This window comes from Cyprinus carpio, chromosome B4, assembly GCF_018340385.1.
Source record: "Cyprinus carpio isolate SPL01 chromosome B4, ASM1834038v1, whole genome shotgun sequence".
Classification (NCBI taxonomy): domain Eukaryota; kingdom Metazoa; phylum Chordata; class Actinopteri; order Cypriniformes; family Cyprinidae; genus Cyprinus; species Cyprinus carpio.
In genome coordinates this window covers 11,968,953-11,993,469 of record NC_056600.1, presented here as the reverse complement: position 1 = coordinate 11,993,469, position 24,517 = coordinate 11,968,953, and the positions used below count along the sequence as shown (strand labels likewise).

The 24,517-nt window shown below is 40.8% G+C and overlaps 1 protein-coding gene across 4 annotated transcripts in view; it reads left to right on the top strand.

The window, feature by feature from the left end:
- The window catches only part of LOC109084906 (plexin-A4), a 202,418-nt gene extending 178,870 nt beyond the window's left edge, over window positions 1-23,548 (top strand). For all 4 annotated transcript variants that reach the window (XM_042722756.1, XM_042722757.1, XM_042722759.1 and 1 more), the window contains exons 24-32: window positions 329-475; window positions 2,111-2,270; window positions 5,151-5,254; window positions 7,586-7,685; window positions 9,136-9,326; window positions 11,309-11,478; window positions 14,969-15,181; window positions 19,983-20,133; window positions 20,303-23,548. In XM_042722756.1, the coding sequence (XP_042578690.1) occupies window positions 329-475; window positions 2,111-2,270; window positions 5,151-5,254; window positions 7,586-7,685; window positions 9,136-9,326; window positions 11,309-11,478; window positions 14,969-15,181; window positions 19,983-20,133; window positions 20,303-20,398 (1,332 nt within the window). In that variant the 3' untranslated portion in view covers window positions 20,399-23,548. The remainder of the gene's footprint in view (window positions 1-328; window positions 476-2,110; window positions 2,271-5,150; window positions 5,255-7,585; window positions 7,686-9,135; window positions 9,327-11,308; window positions 11,479-14,968; window positions 15,182-19,982; window positions 20,134-20,302) is intronic.
- Window positions 23,549-24,517: the final 969 nt, after the last annotated feature.

Genomic DNA, 24,517 nt, shown 5'->3' with positions numbered 1-24,517 from the left:
CACATGTGGCCATTAAGAATGCACATTTTTTTCTCACGGCATACCGCAATGTGTCATAATCATAACAATATTTTAAGCCAGGCTAAAAAATTTTTTTTTTTTTACAATATTTAACATTGGGTCCTAGCTCTGTCTGTCTGTCCACCAGGGACCGAGTCAAATTGTTGTGTCAGTTGAAATTGACACACTAGTGCCACAACTGTAAAGCTCCTTTCAAAATGTCTATTACTGTTACTGAATGATGTAATGACAGCCCACATTCTCAGTAGGTGGTTGGTGTGAAATTTAAAAGAGTGAAAGTGACAGTGTCTTTTTTTTTCCTCGTGAAGAATGTGCCGGGGAACCCCTCTTCTCTCTTTTCTGTGCCATAAAGCAACAAATGGAAAAAGGCCCCATCGACTCTATCACCGGAGAAGCCCGCTACTCGCTCAGTGAAGACAAGCTCATCAGACAGCAAATTGATTACAAGACTCTGGTAAGGCTCTGAACCACACCATGGATGAAGAAAGGAAAGAGGAACAGTTTTGGAAGGATAGAGAAGGAGAGGAGTAAACTAAAATAGGAATGAAGAAAAAGACGAGGATAAATGGGTGAGAAGGAGGCTAAGGAGCATGAAAGCATTCAGAAGCAGACAGGTGTGGAGGTAGAGAGTAGGGTAAGGTAATTTGTTTGGGTTGACGCAGCATGCAATGCCCAGTCTTCACGCCTGACAGGGAACATGCAGGCTTGTTATGACCTTTGACCTGTCTGCTGTCCTGTGGTGATTGGCAGTGTTGTGTTTGGCTGGCCACTGTGACAGGCATGAGCTAAGCCCATTTTGTCAGGGCTGCACGTATGCCAGGACGGGCTGTTTAATGGGACTGCACGTCAGGAGGGTAATCTGTATTCTGTGTGAGACTAAAAAAACGAAAGAGGAGGAATGTGGTGAATATTGTCATCTCTTGGCATCCGACCCATTCCTTTGAACATTGCACTGATTTGATGACTGTAGGACCCGTTTCAGCTTCATCATTCTGTCCTCACTTCCAAAACACTTAAACGGCTGCAGACTCACCACAATACAAGCCACTACAAATAGCACATTCTGCCTTCCCTAGAAAGATATTTTCCAGTCAATCATTTCTTACACAAAAAGATATGAGTGGTTATGTTATACTGACCAATCAGCATCCAGATTTTAGCACTGATTAGAAGTCTTCTTCTACACATATTTCCTGTTTTAACTTCAGGGCACCTAGATACAGATCTTAGATCTGGATTAAAGTTTGGTTTTGTTTTCAATGCGAAAGCTTTTCTGACAGTTTTTTTAGTCCAAGAAAGGGCTTAGCGCTGGCCTTTATTGTTTAGAGGTTGTTCTGTGGGGAAACACACTATATCCCTTCTAAAGGTCTGACAAAGCCTTTCCTTACAGCCCACACACAGTGCATTTAATTGTATTGATTCTGGTTTTGGTCCTTCAAGAGAGTCCATTATACTACTGGACTGTAAGTACGTGAGCTCTTTTGCAGTGTGTGGGCTTTTTATCATAACAGACGCCAACAAGGGCCTTCACAGCCTTTATATACCAACTATGAGCTATGTAATTACATCTGATGATGATGACAGTACCATTGGTGGCGTTAATGACGGCTATCATGGGAGACAGAGAATCTAACAGGAACTATGATGAGGAAAATTAGTGTTTTAATTGCATACTTTTGCAGGCTGAGGTGAGTGAGGTGACGGCTCCCTCAGGGTGGCCAATGGGCTTTTACGTTTGCGCCATTACACCTGCTGACTGCATTCACTAAAGTGCACCTTTACAGGTTTGACTAGACAACTGTCATCCATTAAAGTATGATCTTTTAGGTGTTAAGCATACAGTCACTATGGCCTCAGTAGATACAGTATGTACTGTACATGTTACAAGCTCTTCATATAGCTTGGTTAAACCTTTTAACAGGAATTTGTTCTCGTGATTCTTCGGCTCACATACACGGATGCACTTTAGCATTCTTTAAACTCTCAATACATTTCAAATCATGCAGAAAGATAATTTTACAGCCACATAAATATTCATGTTTCTCCCACATGGGTGCTAATTGGTGTAATTTTGTTCTGTGTTGTGTAGGTGGTGAACTGTATGCATCCAGACAATGAGAAGAGCCCAGAGGTGCAGGTAAAGGTACTGAACTGTGACACTATCAGCCAGGTGAAAGAGAAGATCTTGGACGCCATCTACAAGAACGTCCCCTACTCACACAGACCAAAAGCCTCTGACATGGACCTAGGTAAGACTAACATTATATGCCTTTACCCTTTAAAACCCTGTTTTCTTCATCAGTCCTTCATTTGCTCTTGGACAGGAGTTTCAGTGTGTGAATCAATGACATTGACTTTTGTGGAATGATGGGTCAAATGAAGGTGATTGGTGTTCATAATATCAATATCGGCCTGTCTCAAAATCTGTTATTTCTCATTTGACAGACAGGGTCCTAGGGCATAATCATGATAGAGGTTCCACTAATAAAGTCCATAAATCGCCCCTTATGGGATTTGAACCACTGACCGTGGGATTATTAGCCCAATTCTTTAAAAAACACTCCACTAGCAAAGACAGTTGGCATACACTTTTTATCCAAAGAGACATGAGACGAAGCAGGGTCAATGCATTTATATTGTCCTCCAACCAAATTCCAACACCCTAACCCAAAGTTCATTGGAGATGCCATAATTTTAAAGTTAATCTGTCCTGGTTTCTGGATTTTGAACTGGCAACCTACTCATTACAACCCCAGCACTTTAACCACTAAGCTCTTCCCTCCTCCATGCACGTGTTAAACGTACATGCTGATAAACAAATATCAACTGTGACAGTATGTGAGTTTATTTACAGTATACACACCTAATTGACAGGTGGGAGCATCTCACAGGTAATGGGAAAAAATTGGTAGGCAGATCCGTGCAGATCTATTTTTCCACAAATTCCAAATGAGAATCTGATTGTTTATTCTGTACACTATTCCTTCCACACTGACTGGACTAATAAATTTTTTTGTTAGCATATTTCTCAACTTGTAGCCTAACGCTAGTCTATCCATAAGGGATTAGGACCATGATAAGTGAAGAAATAATTTTACCCTCTTTGACAGGCTTTCCTGTGTAAAATGCTTTTATGGGCCCCGGAGGGCGAGCGTGTTGTTTTATTATTGTTTTATAAGGGGGGAGAATTGGACGATGTTTGTGGGACTGTGTGTGAGTGTGTTGTAAGATAAAGCAACGGGCGTCCCTGGTTGAGAGGAGGCATCTCGGCATTCCGTAAACGGATCTCAGGGTCTCCTGAGCCCCAGCACACTCTCTGGCCCTGATCCGGGGGCCAGATAAAGATAATGGGTAATAGGAATGAGGTAGCCTCCATCTCCTCGATCCCTCTGAGACAGATTGGACCGGAGTGTTTCTGTCCCTTGCCTTTGTTTTTAATTCTCTCTGTCACAGTCCCCTGAGGGCAGGGATGGAGGGAGGGAAGATAGAGGGAAAGAATGAGAGAGTGATGCAGACAAATCAATGCACTTCAGCCCATCTCAGTCTCTATTTTAACAATCTCTTTGGCTTTATTCTCTATCCAGCTATATACTGCTGCTGTTGCTTTCTGCCCTATTTTATTTTCATTTCTATTCCGTCGTTTTCATTTCACTTTTATTAAGTTTATTTTCTTTTTGTAATTTTTTTAGTCACTTTTTTTCTTTTTGTGTTTTTAGGTTTTCTCACACCTTTCTTTTATACTTTTTTCTTTTCATTTGTTTTTTCTTCTAGTTTTCTTTTTCTTTTAGCTTCTATTCTTCCCTCTGTTTACTTTTCTGTTTGCGCTTCCAGTCGAGGCTCATTTGCATGTTTATAGACAGCACTGTAGTGAGATATAAAACAATGGTCGGGCCTCTCCTGGAGATTTGAAGTTATTCTCATCACCCGGAGACATGTTTCATCATCTTGCCTGTGATTGCTGTTTTGCTTTTCTGGTTGGGATCAGAGCGAAAGATAGCAGCAGGCGGCGTGAAGAGGCCTCACTCCTCCTCATTCCAATCATACATTCATTTGCAGCGGAGGGGAGTCCAAAAAAAAAGAATGAGAGAGACGTCTCTCTTGTTCCTGTTCATGTTATCTGTACATCACATTGCAAAGGGATATGTTTATTTCATTCAGCATTGACTCCCATCGCATTTGTTTCACGTTGCTGTTTTTGCTGAGGCTGCAGACAGTGGCTGGTGGGTAATGAGGGGAGGGTGGGAGAATATCTTCGCATTTTGTTGTGCATCTCTAGTGAGCTCAGTAACTACAATAAGAGCAAGCTCAGCGGGAGGCTTAACGCGGTCGATCAGGGCAGTTTGGGCTCAGGATGCTCGACCCACTACAGATGAAAAAGGAAGTGGCTTTCAGCAGTGGCTGTAATCACGCCCATCGATCCACTGGCCACGAAGGCCCGGCTCTCTAACAAAGGGCAGAAGAGATTAATTTACCTTTCCTTTCCTTCCTCCCTTTCTCAAATGCTCCTTCACGTACCCTTATTTTCTTTCTCGTTTTTATTTCTTTCTCCTGCTCTCTCTCAGTATAGGCTTTGTCCCTTGCCTCTTTTCTTCTATTGTTTCTTTTCGTTTTTAAGTAAAAGAAAAAAAAGTCATTTTTTAGCTCTACTTTTTCTTTTAAAGCTGAAGAAAGAGAATAATTTTTAAGATTACTGTATACTATAAATAGCAGCAAATTTATCATCACAGTACGTGTGTCTGCTTCAATGTGAAAGCTTAAAGTGGCTTAATGCATTGAAAATATTGCTTGTACTAAAACCGAAGAAAAATAATTGCTGTGGTTTGCTAAAGTTTTTGTGCTTGGAATACTTTCTTTGTCCAATTAATATTCAGAGGCAACTAGTTATTTCACTCTGTAAACCGTTAATATCTTTAATGATATAATTTAATTTAATATAATTAAATGTAAGATTCCGTGTTCATTAGGAACACATGACATTGTATCACTGAAAAACACATATTCTTGTAAAGCTACATTAAAACAATATTTTTTGTTGTAAAAAGTGATATAATTACAAATATACGTTATGTGAATGGAATTTAATTGGTTTGTATTAATCACTGGATGCTGTCTTTGTGTTCTTGTTGCAGAGTGGCGTCAAGGCAGAGTAGTACGAGTCATCCTTCAAGATGAAGATGTTACGACAAAGATTGAATGTGACTGGAAAAGACTCAACATGCTGACTCACTACCAGGTAAGATCCTGTGTATGCAGTATTCACAACAGTATTCATAACTTATTCCTGTAACGAGGTGTTCAGCTTTAGATTTTTATACAGTCAGAGGTCCAAGACATGAATGCTTCAGAAGGGGTGCATTCGTTCTTCTTTCTATCATCCCTACCATCTACTTCAAGGCTTCTTGTGAGAAAAATTGTTGAAGAGGTTGTTTGCTGTTTTAGACTGAAATCTTTTTCAGTTAGTGTATAGAAAGATATCTGCTGTCACAAAAGATTGTTTTCAGCCTTTGAAATCTATCTTAAATCAGAAGGAAGACGAGCATTGTAGCTGCTGGTTTCTATTTAAAGCAGCATCTCCAGATGTCCCAGTACATTTAATCTGACAGCATGGGGATGCAGGTGCAGGTGGATCTGTAGCTTGACACCCGGGTTAGATGATCTAGCTAATGACTTTTGATAAACAGCTCTCTGCGTGATGTGAGTTTTGGTGTGGGCTTTCAATAATAGCACAGATTCTGACAGAGTAACTAATACTGGAACAGAGAGATTTGAATGTGAGATGAATGTCTTTCATGAAGCTCAGAAGTGTAATGCTCTATTTATGTTCGTCTCAGATGAAACAAGAAACCTTTATGAGGTGATTAGCACAAAAAAAGGATGAGCAGAGAAAAGATACTCTGTGATGGTAATTGCTTTTGGTTGGTGTGTCTTAGCTGATCTAGTTTAGGGAAACATACACACTACATTCATTGAATCTCAGACCTATCGAACACTTTTATGCCCCCGTAGACCTATATAATAGGGTGCAGTCAAGGCACCTTCAGGTCATTTAGAAAATCTACTCTGACTGACAGATCTCTAACGTTGTGGACAGGGACCATCGAGTTTCAGGGGTCAGGTATGGCAACGCTGTCTCAGCCGGGCAATCTGCAATTATATAAACACTCAAAATGTGAGAACTGGGAGGGGCAGTTTAGGGTGGAGAAGAGACAGGCGGCATTTCATTATGGTGTAAATAATTTCCTCCATAAGCCACCCTCCAAATGAGCTTTTTGAGAGAGAGAGGAGTCTACACAGTACTCAAATTAAATGTCATGGGGCGGCGCATGGGTGCAGGGCTGCAAGCGGCAGGATGGATTAACTGTTGATTGGAATCGGAGATGAGATAATGAAGACAGAAGTTAATTATTTTTCGGTCGGGGAGGGCATGCTATCCTTGACAAAAAAGCTATCAGACACCCTAAGCCTGTTAGAGTTGCTGAAGAGGGGGAAAGAGACCCTCCGTGCACCCCGTACCATCTTCCATTTCTTTATTTCTGTCCTTGCGCCAAATACGTGTTCATGACAGACTTCCTTTCATTTGTAATAGCACCGAATTCCCTTGTTTAGTCTAGTATACAACATGAAATGTGGTACAGTGTCACACTAAATCATTAAGGATCCTCTGTGCATTTCTAATGTATATCTCAAGTCATCTTTGATACTTTCCTCCAAATCGAGGTGCTACAAATGCATCTGGCTCTGACATAAATTCTTTGATGTCTTCTTGGGAAGCTTCACATTGGGGTTGTATAAGCCCCATCTCGTAAATCTGACATGTCTGAATGCTATCAGGAACACAGAGACTCTCTTAAAGCATAAACTTGCCCACAGAGGAAAGATAAAAGAGAAAATCTCTGCTGTTTTCTAAAAAGCCCCTTTTCAGGGAAATATAGCCCTTATCTGAAGTCATTCATCTACACTGAGGTGTAAGAAATATCTGTTTGATTCTGTTGAAGTTTGGACAGCTGTCCTCATGGGCCGCGGCAGTAAACGAGGACGACTTCATGTCGAGTTTGTCCAGGGAGAAAAGAGGTTAAGGGTGTAAGAATAATGTCCTAATGGTCTGTGAAGCCCATATTCTCCCTCCTGCTGTGGTTTGGGTCCCCATGCAGTTCTGAGCCTACATCATCTAGATCTACACAGTCACCTCAATTAACCCTACTGTATAAGTGCCGCAGGCATCCAATGGCAAATTATGTGGATGGAGGGATGTGTGGTTGGGGAGTAGAGGCCCCCATGTGTTAATTGAATTTGGCTTGCTAAGGCTTACTGTGGTTAGCAGTTGCTGAGGCATATAGTTAAATAGCCTGACCCATCCCACTGGAAGGGACTTATTGAAATGGAAGCAGATTATCCCATCCCGTCCCTCACTCATGCAGTTTGACATTTACCTAGATGAGAAATAAAATATTTTTGGACCAATGACCCAAACTCTATGCAACCATTAAGGTTTTAAAGGCATCATACTAGTTTTTAAAGACGTCTGAAATGTTGTGTATGATAATCTTTGTTTCTTTGTCCGCAGGTGACTGATAATGCTGTGGTAGCTCTCGTACCAAAGCAGGTCACTGCATACAACTCTGTGAACAACTCCACTGTCTCCAGAACCTCTGCTAGCAAATATGGTTTGTGTTTGTCAACATCTTTTCTAATTCTAAAATGCATCCATATCTGCGAAACGAGACATACGGCACACTATATAAAACAATAATCAACTGACTAAAGTTTCTACAGCAGGTTAGGGTAACATTCCACCTGAGTGTCACTAAGAACAGAAAAGGAGTTTAAAAAACAGTCTTGTCATCTCACAGGGAGGTAAGAGATGTTAAATGTGTAGCGTCTCAGCCACTCACAAAAGAGAACAGGAACGAAGCTCAAACAGAATTACGTGGAGAGAGCTGAGATAGTCTGGCAGCATATAAAGGTAAAAGCAGGGAAAATGAGTCTCTTTGCACTTGACTTCCCTCCTGAGACTCTGAATCTGTCTCTGTCATTCGCCCGCCATCAGTCCCTCGTACGATTGGGTCTGATAAAGCGCAAGATCAAAGCTCAGGGCCGTCCGAGCACTCCAAATAGACATCAAATAGACCATTAAAATCATCTCATCTCCATATACTTTCCTGCACTCTAAATGAGCCTTAAAGAAGAGAGAGAGGGAGTGTGACTGATGGGACAGAAAATGCCATACATCACTTCACTCTTTCAGAATTAGCTTCAAACGACATTGAGGCTCTTCTAACAGGTTCAGCAAGAGACACGTTTTGAAACACCTGGAAAGACATTTTGTAAGACCGTTCTGAGGCTGGTTATTAATTAGATCTCTACCAAATATAGGCTACGTTCACACAGTCAGTGCTTATAATGAACAATTTGTGCTACAGACAACTTGTTTGGTTAATACAGCATATATCAACACACTCTCAAAATCTGGTTAAGTCTTGAATATTTGAACTCCAAATTGAGGCGGTGTGAACGTAGCCACACCGAGATCAGCACCAGGGGAAGAAATGCAAATATACACACTCAACATCATTCCTTTTTTGTTTGTCATCCTCTCTGTTCTTCTCTTCCTGAAGGTGTTATTGTCTTTCTTTATCAGGTACCTCCTCCTCTTCTCTTTCTGCTTCTTTCCCCCGGAGAGATTGATTTCTGTTGCATCTGCCACTGTGAACCGTTTTTTAATCTTACCAAATCAGGCCTTTGCCAATCAATTTTTTTTCACACTGTGTAAACATTCATTGAGCTCTGTTTTTTTAAATGTCATGGCTGATCTATCCCTATTGCCTGAAGCATGAATATTTCATCTGGCCTGACACCTGTTCGATTTTGTGTCCGCCAAAGTGAGCAAACGCGCACGTTCGCCAGAGAGAAAGTGCGCAGGAGAGCGAGGGATGAAAAATTAAGCATCCATACATTCTAAATGATTCATATCCAATCTCGAGTACTGCACAATAAGAGGCAATGTGTTTTGTACAGATAGGAACAGATTTGAACAGCTGCATGGGACAATTGTCAACAAAGGAAGATTGAGGAGGAACCATCATCTGATGGGTCTTTGTCTTTTCACTCCAACAGAAAACATGATCAAGTACACGGGCAGTCCGGACAGCCTGCGTTCTCGCACACCAATGATCACACCTGACCTGGAGAGCGGCGTCAAGGTGTGGCATCTGGTGAAGAACCATGAGCATGGAGACCAGAAGGAGGGAGACCGTGGCAGCAAGATGGTCTCGGAGATCTACTTGACCAGACTGTTGGCCACCAAGGTAAGCTCTGCCACCATGTTTAATATTCCAGCCGTTAGACACATGCCAGAATGTATTGAACAGCCCCGAAAAGGGTTGAAGTTGTCAACAGATTTAATCCTTCCTGAAACATGTGAAGGTTCTAGAATGAGATCAAATGGCAAGATTGCAGAGTTAGTGATTGTCGCAAGAGGCCACAGTGTCAGAAGGTTCTTGTTTATGCTGTTTGTTCCAAACTGCAGTTTGTCTGTTATTTCCATTAGTTTCACACTGACTGACTTGACTTCACAGCAACAGCAGAGCTGGTAAACATAGTGCTGATCCCTCACTTCCAGAAAAGCATAGTACTTCAGTGACATCAGGAAGCTGAAGAAATGGAATAGAAGGTTTTGTTTTACTTTGGCACTCATTTCATCCTGTACTGTAAATCTCAAAACATAGCAGTTTATTGAAGACAGATGAGCTATGACTTTTATAAATAACTGGACGATCCACAAAGGGAAGATTCACCAAGAAACTCCATAGTTTCGATTTAGGCCCCTGTCCATGTTTTCTTAAAGTACTGTCACAGAAATCTGCTTTTTGCAGAAATGCATGTGTCTATGATTCTGACCATCAAGAAATGTTCCTGATGTAAACAAGCAGGAGTGTCACACAACTTTTTTGGAACACACACATGCACAAATGCCCTAATGATTACCCTACTCCGCATGCAGACTGTGTGTCGCATTTTTAGATGGATTATTTCTGTGAAATAACCAGTTTATCTCAGACACCATCTCTCTTGGTGAAAAATGATTGGTGTGACAGCACAGTAATTGACTGTTTGGCTTTCACCCCTGCAATAAATGCCAGTGATCTGCCTGGGGTGCTGATGCTTTCCGCATTTGGTCCATCAGTGTCTCTGAGGATGGGTGAGCATTGCCTCTTTCCATCTCCCTCCATTATGCCAGGCTTTATTTAATATTTCTTCCTCTACAGTTCTGTCTTCTGCACTTTTTCCTCCTCTTTCTGTTTTCAATTACACAAATGTTCTTTCCTCACCTGTCCGGAAAAAGATCACTTGAAGTTTAATGCTTCTCCGACTGCCTGCCTGTGTCTGATAGCATGCTTTTAAGTGCGCTATAATGACCAGGTACATTTCAAACGGCTGCAAATAGCCACTTTGGTTTCTGGGCGACTAATGATGATGTCAGTCGTCACACAGGATGACACCTGTCAGAACCCTCGCAGCCATCCCTGTTGCCAGCATCCTGCAGCTGTCGCTGGGTTGATACAGGACGCGAGTGAGAAATATGTATTTTCATCTTCATAGGGAAAAGATAAGCTGTCAGGCATCTGGGACACAGTAGAATTATTGTCGTGATTGTCAGCTAACGGGATTTTTTTCTTCTTCCCTGTCGACTCTTGCCGTCTGCTCAAACTGAAATAGGATTTTGTGTGCTGTGCCTTGTGCACACCTCATCCGGATGCGAAGCCGGTGCTGGCTGCGAGATACGGGCGGCGCTTTTTGATACTTTCCTCTCTCTCTCTTCCGTGCATCCTATCAGTTCTTTCATTACAAGTGGATTAGATTCTGTCATCTTCTCTCCTTCTTAGACTCGCTGCCATTAAATCAAATTAGGGGCAATGGTGCGGGGTGGACGTTAATCCATCCGCACAAAGCAGCTTAGGCAGAATCGCTTCCGTTACGTGATATTAAAGGTGAACTTCAAAGTAACACTTTCACTATCAAAGAGCTTGATTCAGGAACGCTGGTTTCGATGGTGGGATTACTGACAGGTGGCCCACAAATACTCATAAACACAGATAACTGTTCTGAGGAACACAGCAGCTCATGTCATTGCAAAATATCAGGTCCGTGCAGAGTCTTCATATATGGCCTGCCTCTGTAATGCTGGTAACACAAGTGTATTTGTCATTCAAATAAAGCATAGGACAGAGTGAATTGGATGGGATGGATGAAAATTAACCCTGTTCTCCATTTCTTTGTGGTTCCTCAGGGCACTCTACAGAAGTTTGTGGATGACCTGTTTGAGACCATCTTCAGCACAGCACACAGAGGAAGTGCCCTTCCTCTCGCTATCAAGTACATGTTTGACTTCCTGGATGAGCAGGCCGACAAGCACAACATTCACGACCCACACGTCAGACACACATGGAAGAGCAACTGGTAAGAGGCCTCATAACCTCATAGTAGTATATAATTTTGAATAAAATGTATATATGAAAAATAGGTCCATATATAATACAACCTAAATTAAAATGAAACTGAAATGGAAAACTATAGTAACAGACCCATAAAAGCAGATACCTTGACACTGCCACTAATGTAGCTGTAACCATGGACATCACCATGGCAATAAGTATTAGAGGAATTAATAACGCTCGTTTCAAAATTAATTTCACCCAACCAATTTAGAGGGACGTCCCCATGGTGGAAGGGGGTTGTGGGGGTTAAATAAACAACTAGCAGATCGAGTGAGAAAGGAAGAGGGGTTGGAGTGGATGAGAGGAGAAAGGAAAGCTTGGCATTACAGTTAATGAGTGGTAATCTATCATTAGCCTCTGCCAACGTCCCATCACGCACCACCCCAAAGGGCTATGGGGGATGAAGCGATGATATTGATGTGAGGGCACGGCAGGGGGGCGGTGGGTACAGTCCCTATTTGCTCTGTTTTATAGACCTAATTTCTCCCCGTCTCCCCCCGCAGTGTGTTTCGGGGCCATTTGAGAGCGTTAAGTGTTTTTGGAGAGCACAGAGGGTCACTCTTGCATTGCACATTAATGGAATCGTTCTCGCAAAGAGTGGAACGTTAAATAACGATTTATCATCTCACACTCATCGCCGGGCATTACAGCCCAATGCCACTGTGGCGTCTGTAATATTTTTAATGCGCGTGAGAGGGTCTTCTACAGGACTAATGCACTGCTACCCAGCTTTTTGCTGACAACTAATGTCTCTCACAGAGAATGAAATAGCTCCATTTTCAGATATTGTGCACGAAACAACAGGCTCAGCTTTATTTGTGTAGCTAGATGTGCTGCTGCCACCACACAAGCCGTTAATTGGACCAGAGCCATGGGTGGGGCATATTTGCCATCTGTAGCGGATTTTAACACTCTAAAGCTAAATGCTTTTGGCCATGAAAGCACAGGCATAATCACTATTTTGTTTACAGCCTGTTAGTGTTTGCTCATCAATTCTCTTTACCTATTATTATTGTTATTAATGGGGAAGTGAAATTATTTTTGCAGGGTGCTGTGAGGGTTTTCTCGTTTTGATTGATTTTGCAAATGAGAGACTTCCAGACAATCCAGATGGCAATTTAAGATGGCCAAGTCTCTTCCTTATCCTCTTATTTGAGTGTGTTTTTCAGTGTGTAATAAATTGTTTAATATTTGTTTTGTGTTTGTGGGTATAGTATAGCCAAATCAAGTATTTCAGCAAAAAAAAACTTTAATCTTATTCACTAACCACCCATAATCGAACACATTTTAACCTTTTTAAAAACAGATTTTTGGCCATCTGATTCACATAGATTAGGTGAATCTAGTGCTAAAACAATGCATAAAGCAAATTCAAATTAACATATGATAAATTGACTTTTATCAAACACAAAAGGATTCATTCAAACAAATCACAACCTAAATGATGGATTCCCCAGTTTTGTTACAAATCTCTTCTTCAAATGCATCAAAGGAAGCCTTAAGCATCAGATCTTTAACCAAAGCCAGGCAGAGATGGATTGCTGATGGACGAGGCTCTTGTGAATCATCCATCATGCCATTGTCTATCTTGTGACTGGGCAAGGATTGGGCGGTACAGCCTGTCAATCAAAGTAGAAGCTGTCAATGCAGAGATACAGATAATCAAAGCAGTTTGTTTGATGTGTTTAAATTAACTCTCTTTGTTGAGCTACTCAAAATGCAGTTGACCAAAATGAATGCTATTGCTTTAGTTTTGAAGGGGTTCTCACACTGACAGTGATTTGTTACAGCAGAACAACTGGACGTCATTGATTTTTATGAGTTGGAAATTTGAGGCAACGGTGACGATGCAACATAGTTAAACAATGCAAAAAAGTTAAACTGTGCCAATGCTCATTGGCACATTGCAGTGGCTACCAATGAGCTATTCATCTGATGCGGTTACATACTTTAGTCAGGCATTATATGTTATGCTATTATACCTACAGACACTTTAATGTCCATAAACAAATATCAAGTAAGGATTTGCAAAAGTACATATTTTCAAAATAGACTAGTCAATTGGTCCAACTTGCAGTCACATTCAGCGTTGTCCAGCAAATTTTTGTGGGTTTTTTCATTAGGATTCCACACAACTGGGAAGATTTTCCAAGTTTTTTTCAAGTTGGTCAACACGGTGGACCTTTCTTGCCTGTGAAATTTGGCAGAAGTTTCACTGAATTTTGATGAAGTGCGCGCACATTTAATGTCCTGTAGAATTAGGTTCACCTCAGTTAAGTTCACCTGACCTCAAATACATTTCTAGATAAATCTCACTAATAAACTAGTTCCAACATAGAGATAAACAAGACATTATTTTAGGCACTTTATTGGACATAAAGCAGTGGTTCCCTACTGCATCAGAACCATTTTGCACGTTACAAATATTTCTATCTTTACACAAAAACAGACAGAAGAAACCCAAAAGACTTGACAGAAGAATGTGAGGCTTTTCCCAGAGAGGGCTGCGCTGAGCTGAGTGCTATATTTAACTGGGATCTAGTCCATCCAGACATCATTCCCATCTCCTGATCCACTCACTCTCTCCGCTGAGAGCTCTCTAAAGTATGGCGCTTTAGACACGTCCTGCTTTTTGTTCTGTACAGACAATATGATCTTCACAGATGCCAACTGTGGCAGGTTTACGAGGATGTCGACTCGTTGTTAAAGCACTGATATCCTTTTGATAGAGCGCAGATAATCCCAGTTGATTCTCTCTGATTAATTTGGGAGTCATAATACATGGTTTGCGCTCTAAATCCTCTTTGGTGCATTTGTTATTGTTGAATGAATTCAGAGGGCAACAGAAAGGAGGCTGCTATGGAAAAGCTTTTGTTGACTGTTTTCTCTCTTTTCCTTTGATGCGAAACTCTGCGTCCATTTCACTGCAGTGTCCTTTCTTAGTCCCTCGTCTCCTCTCTTCAGTTTTTGTTATCTAAGACAAAAGCAAAGCTGTCTTGAAAACTAATGAGAACTCTGCAGTCTCTGACACAAGCACGCAAAGTCCCAGACCAAACAACACTGGTGACCCTCGAGACGTGCACGCACACACTCCTAGGGCCAAGGCTAAGTTGATTTTATTTTAGCACAAATGGGCTGGGGTATAAAGTAGCCTTGTATACGTTTATTGTTTTGGACAGGTGCACAATTGCAGGGCAGTGCTCGGATATAAACAAACTAATATGAGATATATTAGTAAAGCTCTCTGAGTATGGCGCAAATACTCATGGTGCCATTTCAGACTGGAAAAATTTAATCTGCACATCTAAATTAAAATAATTTAATCTATCAGGATCATTCTACTGTCTAATCAATATATAGTTAGATCATTTAAAAGCAGTCTGAAGTTTTCTTATGCATTAAAAGAGCTTTTTAAAATAGAATGCCATTAAAACATTCTCTACTCTTCACAGTCTACCTCTACGGTTCTGGGTGAATGTGATCAAGAACCCACAGTTTGTGTTCGATATCCATAAGAGCAGCATCACGGACGCCTGTCTGTCTGTGGTAGCGCAAACCTTCATGGATTCCTGCTCGACATCAGAGCACCGCCTGGGCAAAGACTCCCCCTCTAACAAGCTGCTGTATGCCAAGGACATTCCCAGCTACAAGAGCTGGGTGGAGAGGTGAGCAAGAGCATTTCCTTGTTTATAAGTGATTAAACAGGCAAACCCAAAGAATGTCATTCATGGTATCTGGTGGACCACCGCAGCCTGACAAACCCATATCAGAAAAGTAGACTTCCTGCGGTTTGCATGGCTCTAAGGTCTTAGTGTGAAACAATTCTGTAGAAACTGCTGGAATGTTTTAGTGTGTGTGTGGGAGAATGAGAAACTATTTGTAAGGTGCACTTGTGAATGTTTTTAATCAGAGGAGATGCAAAGATACAGTGTTTGTGTGGGTATCAGTGTGAATAAAAGCCCAGTATTTTATGATGTCCTGCAGGTTGTGTGTGTGTGTGTAGCTGCTAGTAATCAGACTGAAGTGTGTTGTAGAGCTCCAGGATGATGAATTGCAGCTCTGTTGTAGTTCAGTAGATCTTCTGGGTCTACCCAACACTGCACCAGAGCAATTAGTCACTGTTTGGTGAGTGAGACAAACTTTTCTGCTTTTCCCACAATCCTCTGGGTCAGAAACTCTGTGTTCAACAATGCCAAGAAAGGAGAATCATGTGTAAATAAAGCTAAAGAACTCCATCTTACTATATGCAATGACTGTAAAAAGCTGCGTCTGAGATTGCATGCTGTCTAGTAGGTACTGCATTTGGGTCATTACTCTGCGACCGTTAATGCATGCCAAACATAACCAGTCATATTCAATCATATCATTATGGAGGCACTATGTTGAACAATGTTTCTTTAGAAAAAAAGCAAGTTATGTATACACTTTTCAATGTTATATTTTAGCATGGATTTTCTTTTCTCATTCAATATTTTGAGGAGACACTGTCTGCCTTGTCTCATCAGAGGAAACGCCCCTGGTATATAGATAGTATGAATGAAATTCAGATGTTGTCACTGTCACATGACCTACCAGCATCAGTTTTGTTGCTTCACTGCCATTCACAACTCCTATCGTCAACTGTTTTTAGAATGCTATGATTTTTTTTTTTTACATACCACATTTTTCGCATGCTATATAATATGGAATAAGGCACATTTGGACCCAGTGAAGGAGCTTTAAATGATTCTATTGTTTTCTGCTCAATTCAGCTCACAGCACTGGTCTACTCAAGCCCACCACCCTACAGTAAACAGCTCTGATAAAACTCATCAGCGCCGTGTGTCTCTGCTCACGCACACTGACCCTCAGCCTCTGACTAACGTGTTTATTTGCCGTGAGGTATTAGAGGCTGCGGGAGGAGATGGGTGGCTGGCAGACGAGCGTGATGGGGAAAATGATAAGAGTGTAATCATGCTGCCAGCTCACATTCACTACGAAAGAGCTGAGATGGAGAGAAAGCTCATTTTCATGCATTAGCTAATGTGTTACACATCTTTAAGGACTGAGATCATACTAAAACGTGCCTACTGAGGTGAGAAAAGCCTGCTTTAATTATAGGTGCTGACATCTATGTGTGTAAACCAGGTGAAATACGTTTTCAAAGATACATTCTTTGTTCTGAGTTACAGCTCTCACGTTGCTCCTTAATTGGTTGTTTTCGGTAATATCCTGATAGGTGACAAATCTGTGCGAATAGAGACAATCCTTCTGTTTTCTTTTTGTCAGATGATTTGAGAAGAGAGAGTTACAGATTAGAGATGCGCACCATGCTGAGACTCTTTCGCGCACACATTCAAGACTGCAGGGCACATGAAGAGGGCCATGCTAAAATTACCCAGCAAAAAAGACAGCAAGAAAAGCGAGTGAGTCAAGGACAGGTGCTGAAGTGCTGCCTTTGATCCTTTCATGTCTTCATAAATGCAGGGTTTGATCTATTTTAGGGGAAAGAGGTAAATGAGGCAGCGTTTGGTCAGGGTGTGTTTGGGAGGAAGCTAAATTCACTGTCAGGGGTACCATGCCCTTGAGAACATGTTCATACAAATCCTTTTTTATAGGATGCTGGGCAATGATTAATCACATCCAAAATAAAAGTTTTTGTGTACATAATATATATGTGTGTACTGTGTATACTTATTATGTATAATATTGAACACATATATTATGTATATATTAAATATATTATGCATATATATTTTTAAAATATATATACTGTGTGTATGTATATACATAAATATACACAGTACATATTATATTATATTATATTATATTATATTATATTATATTATATTATATTATATTATATTATATTATATTATATTATATTATATTATATAAACAAAAACTTTTATTTTGGATGCGATTTATCACGGTTAATCATTGCCCAGCACTAATATATATAATTAATTAATTGCTTATATATATATATATATAATTCTTATGTCACAATGTTGGAAATATTTCAGTTTTAAATCATGAAGGCGAGCCAATGGATATCACATAAGCAATGTGCAAACTTTGCGCAAGAGTTATGCCAGTGGCCAACTCAGGTCTCAGTCAATTCACTATGCAGAAAGTGGAAATAAAAACGGAATGATGGTGCTTTCAGCATCTGACGCTGCATATTCTCTCAGAGACGATGAGAGTCCAGTCTACTTCAACATATGCTGATAATGGTATATAGCTAACTGTTTTAATTTATTCCCCTAATATTTCTCTTGTGGCCTGTATATAGTGAGAAAAAAAATAGAAGAAAAGTATTTCATGTTAAACAGGATGTTTTTTGAAAGTTGGTTCTTGAAATGGGCTAAAGCTTTTTATTTCATTGATTTTTATTGATAACTGCAGTGTTAATATTTGAATTATAGGTCTATAATTCATTGTACAATAGACCCGTTTTAAAAGACCTTTTTTAAAAAAACAATTGAGGAGTAAATAGTTATTCTCGCAGCGTGTCAGTTATGCGGTAGCCTAATATTGCAGGGCAAATTAGTTGTAATTTTAATTTAATAATAGGGCGAAACGTAATTTCATAATAATGACAGGCATAATAAAAATAAGAATGTAACAGGCCTAAATTAATTGGAAATGCCAAATCCTCAATTTATGTTTTTGACAAAATCTCTGGCTATCGTCGATACAAGATCATCGTCTTTCGATGCACCCCAGCAAGAGGAGGTTATCACGAGGCAGACAGCACGATGCCTGTTACATCGTTTAGTCTGTCTTATTGAGTGCAGTGGCACTGAGAACATTATATTTCACAAACTTAAAGCTCTTTTTGTTTCCAAATTGAATAAGATTAGTCCAGTGAATCATTCGGTTTGTAATGTGTACCGAACCAAAAGCCTTTTATCGAATGGTTCAATATGTGTATCGTAACACTACAGTATATATATATATATATATATATATATATATATATATATATATTAGTAATTAACATATAAATATTATATTTTTCTCTCTATGCCATTTATTTTTAAATGCCATTTCCAGTCCTTCATTATTATTTCTGTAAAAGTCATGGACAGTGTGTAGCAACTCTGTTTTTAGCCATTTGCAGTACATGCACGATACGAAGGAATAACCAACATGGACTCGTTCTGGCTGACGAACAGCTGACATTTAAACGTGGTATTAATTAGTGCCAAACGAGCTGCCAGTCATTAGCCTGGACACAGAGAGGCGCAGAGAGAGAAGCTAAACTCTTCTAGGGAGTGTACCTGTCACTGGAGAATAGATTCCTTTGGGAAGGCCATACCTGGAGATTACAAACCCTCACTATCTCTCCCATTCAACACCATGCCATTCTCCCCCACTGATGCCCCATGGTGCATTGCAGCACGTACTTGCCACTCAAGGTGCTCACGGGAGCCTGAAACAGACATGCACGCCACCGATTAGTCAGTCAATGTGTTGAGTCCAGGAGTTGGCATGGTGCAGGAATTAAAAATGTAAATGACCTGCCTTAATTAAAGAGTCGACAGAGCCTCTGCAGCTGCAGGTGACAGTGACTGATTGCTTTTCCTCCACCAACACTCTTTCACTCACTCACACGCACCAGCCACCCAAAGACAACAGATAATGTTGCTCCGTTCCAAAACCTAGTGAGCTGCCTACAGAGACAGCATTTTAAGGCATCGTGGGCACTCACCAGGCACGAAGCCTGTTCCAAAAGATAGGCATCTTAATTATACTGCCTCATAAGATACCCTGTAGCGTCACATGTATCTCCATGAAAAGACATTCCCAGAATGCATTGATGAGTTGAGTGAAGTCCAGATGAGTTGAGTCCAAGATGGTGAATGAAGCAGGAGAAATATGGATAACAATAACCATATTTAATTCAAAATTAAAATTATAGATAAAAAAAAATTGTGGGCACTGTGTTTTTAAGCTTATTAGTGTATCACAGCATTAGCTTATCAACATGGTAACATCAAACACAATTGCCAGTTTTGATGCAAGAAGTAACAGTATGACTGTTGCAATGCTGTCTACCTAGACAGTGGTTTAGGAAGAGTATCTGTATCTATAATAACAGTATGCTTTCATGTGAACATTTTGTTTTGGATGTGCTAAAGTGTGTTTAGTGTCAGCATATGCGTGGGACACATTTATTGAATATTTCCAGCATCCTATAGATTCCGCTGATCGCTGGAAAACTTTCAAGGACAGCAGCTCATTAAGACTCACAGTCACTCACTGATGTAAGCCGCAGCTGTACTGCCACAGAAAGTAAATGGCAAACTGATTGGAAGGGGCGTGACAGCTCTCACTCCATGCCAGAAATGACCCTGAAATATGCTATTCTTATTCCACATGAATTATAAAAAGACTTCATAAACAAGCCCTGTTACCTGTCCAAGTTCTAAATGTTCATTGAATAACCTATTATTTCTGTTTCTCTATGTTTCTCTGCAGATATTACTCCGACATTAGTAAGATGCCTGTGATCAGTGATCAGGATATGAACGCATATCTGGCAGAACAGTCCCGTATGCACATGAACGAGTTCAACACCATGAGCTCCCTCAGCGAGATCTACTCTTACGTGGGCAAATATACAGAAGAGGTATGAACCAAAGTCAAGTCGCCACAATTCCTGTTAAGAACATGTCCAAGATATATTCTACTAGGTATTGAGCTCCCTCAGAGAGATAATGAAAATGAAAAGTGCAGATGAGAGGAATATGTGGTTATTTGGAGGCATGTGTAACTGATGTGTCATCTTCCTCTGGCAGATTGTGTCTGCGCTGGAGCAGGATGATGGTGCCAGGAAACAGAGACTGGCCTATAAGCTGGAGCAGGTGGTCGCCTTCATGAGCCTGGAGAGCTGAGGACCGCATTTCCCAGAGTGCACTGGGAGATCCATCAGAAACCGAGCCGTGCCTGAGTGAAGACCTGTCCATCTATTTCATCTCTTCTGTTTGCAATCTTCCCACAAAAACAAGCGTTTGCATCATATTAGCTCTGCTTCATAGAAGAGTAGAGATGGGAACTGGAGGGTGCCAAGGACTACATTACCCATGATGCAGTAGAGTGGGTGGCCATCCGGCTCTGCTGTGTAGAGGAGGGGTGGCTGCCTAAAAGTTCCACATCACTGCATCCTCCATCCTTCTCCCTGACTGGAAAAGAAAAAAAAAACATTTCTGTTGCCTTCAAAGTTAAGCTGATAAGCAGAAACCACGATGTTTGGTGTCAATTTGTTCTGACTTTTATGACTAGGGTAGTGTACCACACTAATATAGAGTCCAGTTCATTGTAGTACCTTTATTAAACACTGAAACGCGAGACAAAAAAACTGGTACTGCATGCATCGGAAGAATGCAGTCCATTCGGGCCATTTCAAAAGACACAAAACACCTCGAGGACACTGGATTTACGGGACATGCAAGATCATTTATATGCTTTGATAAGAGAACAATCAAGCCTTGAGAATCCCGACTGCTTATTATCACTTTGAAGACAGTGAGGTTTGTTTAAACCCTCGGCGTTAAGCAGGACGCAGCAAGTTAGTGCTTCAATTCTTTCGTTTCTTCCAGGACCTTACTTGACAGTGAAACTAAAAGACGAGACCTGTCGGCTTGTGGGATACCCACATCTTCACCACTTCACCCCCAGCCTTCATTTCGGCATTTATCTGGCTTGTGCACATCTGAATTTATCCTCTCTTATCTAGATGAGTGGAGGAGAAGCCAAGGTTCGACCCCCTTAGAAGCAAGCACACACACACCTCTTCCAGAGAGCGACGCCTTCTCTCTGTACTCCAGCGAGGTTGCCAGGACCTTCGCTGTGCTGCAAGAGGACGAAGTAATCTTAACAACAAAAAAAGCACATTCAATAGGTGTCTCAGTTCACACATCCAGTAGGGGGACTTTAATTACAAAATATCCTACTCAGAATTAGCTGTTAAAGGGGGAAATGGCGTGTTGTTGAAACTGCCACAGGGTCCCACCCAAACGAAGACTCTGGAAGCCTCTAGAAAAACCCACATGTGGACAAAGTTGGTCAGCAGAAAACCAAAGGAGCCCAATTTAAAAAAGAGCAAAGCGAATAAATTACCCCTGAGAAAGCGAACACAAGGCATTGTTTGTTTTATGACCTGCAGAATGAATCTATCGCTCTGTCTGCAGCCTCATATTTGTTTCTGTCCATTATTCTGTGCACAGCACAGAGGCCGTACTTACCCTTGCGTGTCCGTGTTCGGTTATTGCACAACTGGGAAGGCGGAAAGAAATCCCGATCTGAAGTTTAAGGGCTTGCTGTAGTTTAAGTGTTGCTGGCGGCCTTGAGAGAAAAATCTTACCTGGGCTTAACTACTCCAAAAGCAAACGGATGGCATGACGAGGACGTGACTAGTATTGGATGTAACTTTGACAAAGGGAAAGAAACAATTTAGCTGCCCACCTTTCCTCTGTCCTCTGAACCCCTCTTTCCCCTTGACAGCGTACCCTATGTGGTGATGTGAATGTGTGGAGAATCTGCCCAGGTCCACCTTGGGTGCTTTATTGGCTTTTTCAGCGCATGTATTTCAATTTAAACTTCAAAAAAAAAAGAAAAAAGGAAAACAGAAAAAAATAAGCCTTGCAATTGATGATGTGGATGTGTTCTTTTCTTTCTTTTGCTTGGAAGAACGAGATGGAAAAAGTGGCTGTCATCTTCAAAATTGCAACCTCTGTTAAGGTGGAACCTTTATCCTGCCCTTCCATTCAATTGCCATGACCATGTTTTGTGAATGTGTTAGATGCTAATAAGACTAAGGTGAAACCTTAAGCAGATATAGTATATACCCTTGCATGCTGACCTATTTGGATGATATGAAATGAACTGCCTTGCTATCAATTTATCTAATACTACTAGGGATTTCTAAACCATACCAAACTCTTGTTAGACTTTCATCAGACTCCTTTGCTCTTCCTGTCAGGTGGATCGCCTTTCTCGAAGGCCGTCCATCTGAGAGTTGTCGTTCAACGCTGAGCAAATGTGACCACGACCTCACATGCCAGTCCAGTCACACCTAACATACAATCACAACACATTACATTTGTGTTTTTTTCTGTACGTCTTTAATGTGCAACTCTAAAGAGTTGATTCCCTGAATGTGTTCAGTTGTTGTTCTCCATATCTGTCCGTATATTATATTGCTGCTTTTTTTCTGTACATTTGAATCATTTTGATGCAACCTAATGTTTTCAGGATTCCATTAGCATTACACCAAATTATTTTTTAATGTTGTTTTGGATATTGTCTCTGTATGTGTGATTGCTTTGGGCTCCCTTGTGTTGTTTTTCGGTGTAGCTTAGTAACAGAGGATTGTTTCGAGGTATTTCAGGATTTCAGGTACACAGCTGCCCCTGGCTAATGATTCTAATGAGATAAACCAATAAAATACCACTGTCACCACGTTAGGTATTTTCATTTTTATTATTGTTTTAGTAAATCTTTCAACACTGATATTTGGTAATGAATAACAAATCTTGCAAATGAGTTCAGAATTGACACTAGAAAGTGTTTCATTATTTCTTCTGGGAACTCATTTATAAAATCCACAGAGGTTTTAAACGAGCTGATGATGATTGATTGGAAAGCTGAAATGTTCCTGGATTCCCTCATGACTTTGATCCTGTGTTTCATGTTTCATCTCTCATGTACGTTTGAAAAGACGACCCCTTTCCTTTACGCCCAAAATACCTGATAAAGTTTCCACCTTAAACATTTTATAAGAACTAAAAAGTCCTTTTAGCTCAGTGTTACAACAGGCATTACACAGACCTGTTCGAAAAGACTTTTTAATATTTCCAGATTTGATGCAAGATAGAGTTATCCTGATGGGAGGCGAGAAAGAGAGAGACCAGCGGAAAGGCAAGCTTCTCTAACTTTGTTATAATTAATTGTATACCTGTGTATGTAAATATAATGCATTCCTATTTTGCAGTCAAGAACAAAATACTATTTGTAATATAGAATAAACTTTATTATGAAAAAGATTTTCTGTCTTTCATTTTGTGTCTCTACCTTGCTTTGAATTAGCCTAATGGGGAAGTCAGAGAAGTTGCGGTTTCCATAGAAACAGAAATTGCGGCAAAAGAGCTCTGCAGTGCTTGCTCCCACAAAGCCCATTCACACAACTTTCAAAACTATTCCAAATAAACCATTTTCAACACAGCTGTCTATGAAAGAATACAATCTCACTCAGTTATGTGCACCAACCTCTAATCTGATTGTATACGGCCTCAACCTTCACGTTCACCCCTCTAAACCAGACCTTTACTATTTCTTTTCCTGCTTCAATAACACTAGAGCATTTTTACAACCGTCATCTTGCAGAAAAACAAAGACTCCGGCTTTAACCTCCTCCTGTCTCAGAGTGCCAGAGGGTTCAATTGCCACCTTTATTACATTTCATCTCATTGGACTGTATCGCTTCTCTCAGTTAACGAGAAAACGTTCTCCTCCACAACTCGTGCGTTCCCCTGACCTTTCAGCATTTGTCTCTGGGCTCTCTTGGAGGAAGGTTAGAGTGAGATGGCGATTTTAAAACCTCTTCACAAAAATGCCACCTCACAATAGGTGCTAAAAGCATCTGCCCCTTTTGAGTGATTTCTTGCCTTTTAGCCTTGAGCGCAAGGTCATCGTAACAGCAAGGATTTTCCACATAGTGGTCTGACTGGTTCTTTTGAAATGTTAAACCTAGTTCCTCTGTTCCAATCTACAAACTCGTTTTCTTCCGAACCTTTTAATTCCGGAACATTCCGGCAGAATTCTCTCCAGCTGCAGACGCAGTGCGGGCCGGCTAATAAGAATGCAGGGTGAACGTTTGTTGCTGGGATTGACTAAAATGGCTATTGACAGCTGCGGGGGAGCAGATGGAAGCAATTAGCATTATTAGTTGGTTGTGCTTTGTCCTATCTGTCTAAGTAAACATCTGTGAAAAGACAACAGATCCGGCAAAGGCT